The sequence below is a fragment of the Bidens hawaiensis genome, unplaced genomic scaffold (genome assembly GCF_021521415.1).
Source record: "Bidens hawaiensis isolate Kalapana, Puna unplaced genomic scaffold, B.hawaiensis_p1.1 tig00027362_1, whole genome shotgun sequence".
Taxonomy (NCBI): domain Eukaryota; kingdom Viridiplantae; phylum Streptophyta; class Magnoliopsida; order Asterales; family Asteraceae; genus Bidens; species Bidens hawaiensis.
In genome coordinates, this window is record NW_027494438.1 from 233,480 (window position 1) to 236,494 (window position 3,015).

At 35.1% G+C, this 3,015-nt stretch overlaps 1 protein-coding gene across 1 annotated transcript; it reads right to left on the reverse strand.

The window, feature by feature from the left end:
• Positions 1–688: 688 nt before the first annotated feature.
• On the reverse strand, positions 689–1,595 carry LOC143575409 (uncharacterized). The gene is made up of 2 exons (XM_077059802.1): positions 1,402–1,595; positions 689–1,325 (listed from the first exon to the last, which is right to left on the reverse strand). Exons 1-2 carry the CDS (start codon positions 1,589–1,591, stop codon positions 958–960), a joined length of 558 nt encoding a protein of 185 aa, XP_076915917.1. The 5' UTR covers positions 1,592–1,595; the 3' UTR covers positions 689–957.
• Positions 1,596–3,015: the final 1,420 nt, after the last annotated feature.

Below are 3,015 nucleotides of genomic sequence, written 5' to 3' on the forward strand. Positions count from 1 at the left end.
ATTAAAGTTAATTAACTAATGACTGTTTTACCCTTAATGAATTAATTAAACTATTTACATATATCCCTTCTTAAAAGCAACAATTACATATATTCCTAATTTATATCCAAATCGAGTCGGTGTTAAACACAAACATATCAAAACTGGTAAATTCAAATGGAGTCGATTTTTTTAATCATTATCAAATTAAAATGTATTCTTTATAGAATTTATAGGTTGAATATTTCCGACATTGGTTGCAAATGAACATATTTTATCACATCACATTTTATAAAACAAATACTATTTTAACAAAATATCAATATATACTAAACAAGTCCCAGATTTAGCTCATTATGGTACCATAAAATCATGCCAAAAAGCAATCTCCAACAATATACGTAATAAAGAAAAAGAATTGTTCTCGTTTGAATTAAGGTATTGTAAATTGAAAGGGAAATTGGATATCAAAAATGGAAATAATATGTAATTAAGAGGCTTAACAGGAGAATATATGTAAAAATCCCTTTTTCTGACGAAGTTATTTTTTGCTTACTAAACTATCAGCCCAGCGCTTTATTCTCAACACAAAACACATGTTTTTTTTACTTCCAAAAATGTTTCTTTCCTATATAAAGCAGAGTAGAATATTTATAATAATAAAAAAAAAAACAGCATCATAACTATTACTTTCATAAAGCATATCCAAACACCCCGTGTATTATATAACCAAATCCATTAGGGATACTGTTTTGTCTACATTTTGGCCATGCCAAAATATCACTTCCTAACAATTTCTTACCACTTCTAACCAAAATGCTTGCACAATCAAAGACTTTTTCCTTTCTTAACAAATACACCACCCGATCCGAATCAAGCAATCAACGAAGTGATTTTGTTTCTTGAAACCAATAAACTTCAAGATTTCTTCATAATATATACAATCTACACTCTTAACCATCCATAAACCAAACCGATCTAAACACCATTACCTGACCAACCAACTGGTGCAGACAAACTATGTGCAGCCTGCGGAACCATGCAATGCTGTTGCCACTGGTTCACACCTTCACAACCGCTCGCTGAACCAAACCCGTTATTGTGAACCTGTTGCGGGTTATCATCACCTTCAACATCCATGTCATCAGCATCCATCATCTCAGATACTTCGTGTGCAATATTTTCCACTTCCGCCATTAATTGGTGGTTTGAATGCATTGGTACCCATGGCACAACCGCCAAACTTCCATTGTTATGATCATCATTATCATTATTGTTCTCCTGCTTTTCATTTATTCCGTTTAAAGATTCAAGGGCTTGTGATCGATTCGACCAGAACATTCGATCTGCACACAAGATAAGAAGATTAATCATCACTCGAATGCAAGATGTTGGTTTTAAGATATGGAGTTACAAACTTACTTTTGAACCCTGAAAGGAAGTCTGAATTAACAGTGAATGAGAACGGGGATCGCGATCGCAATAAAGGGACGTTGTTAACGGGATCATATAGAACAATTGCCCTCTCTTCATTCACAGGGAGAATATGACTCAAATCATCAACAATTGTTTGTGAGGGTTCCGGTTGTGCAAATGTCACTGGATTCACCATCTCTTCTTCCTTGATAATTGGAGGTAACTCGGCATCCTAACAATAAGTTTAAATTCTGTTGTCAGTTACAAGTTAGAACCCTAAAATCCACTATCTGTTTGATGCATCAATCAAAGATAAAATATTCAAACAATTTCACGAAGGAATGATTGGCCATAATGATTCAGAATTCACTACAAAAGCTCATATAAACCTCCAATCGAAAATTTCGGTTAGACAATCGAATCTCAATACGAACTAATTTAACGAATTATTGAACAAAACGACTAAAAAATCACCACTAAAACCCGTACATAACTCTAATTATGCACAAATTCAACAAAATTCTGAAGATCTATCAATCGAGCGGTAGATTATCCAAATTGTGCAAAATAATGCCGATCAAAGTTAGACATCTTTAGCATTTTACAGCAGACGGGGATCAAAATCACAATTACACACGCAGACGTTTACATGTTGCGTATGTTAGTAAAAACCCTAAAATCACCATCTGTTTGATTCAAATTAATTTCAGTTAATTTCTAGATTAAAGTCCTGCTACATAACTAATTTTACGAATTGTTAAAACATATTAAGAAATCACTGCAGAGGTTCATACAAACATACAATCGATAACTCTAGGCTTTGGTTACACAATTCAACCTCCATACGAACTGAATTGGAATTATTGAATAAAACAACTGCAAAATCACTATATACAAACTTCCAATCGAAAATTCTAATGTTCAATTATCAAAATCCAATTTCTAACCTAAATTCAACAAGTACCTAAGAATCCACCATTCAAGGTTTATATTATCAAATTCGTTCAATAATTCTATTAATTAAACAACGATCACAATTACACACGCAGACACATATATTATTATTATTATTACGTACCAGACGGCGCATTTTAGTGGCTGGAGAAGCAAGCGAGAAGTCATCGTTGGCTTGTTCCAGATTCTTCCTCTTCAAATTAGCCGGATAATAGTAACATTCTTCTTCCATTATTATTGGATGAAAAATGAAGATCTGATACGAAGAGAGAGGAGAGGGGGTGTTACCAGAATAATGTTTGTTTGGTATTAATTGGTGGAAGGAAGTGTGTAGGGTTTTGTGATTGTGCTCGGGATGACTCTAGATGTCTCCGGAACCTGACTCTAGATGACTCTCGACACATTGCTATGCACAACCTGTTAGACCCTGGTTAGGAAACGGATGGCTTCCGGTGCCAATGAGCCAAATGTATCAAAAGCCAGAGGGACAAAGACATGTTGGTTCTCTTCGCAGGCTTTAGCATGTTTCTCCACCTTCTTCGTTTCAGCCCTTTTCATTGCTTGCCCAGCTACAAACCCATTATCCCTCAAACCAGCTAAGGGAGATACCCCTGTGAGGTCAACACAAGCGTGTTTTCCCCGGCCCAACCAAAGACGAGCAAATCT

Excerpts from the sequence above, each read along its gene's own strand:
- LOC143575409 (XM_077059802.1), bottom strand. The coding sequence starts at position 1,591 with ATGGTGAATCCAGTGACATTTGCACAACCGGAACCCTCACAAACAATT. Across the intron at positions 1,326-1,401 it reads CTTCCTTTCAGGGTTCAAAA|ATCGAATGTTCTGGTCGAAT; the intron begins GTAAGTTTGTAA and ends TCTTGTGTGCAG.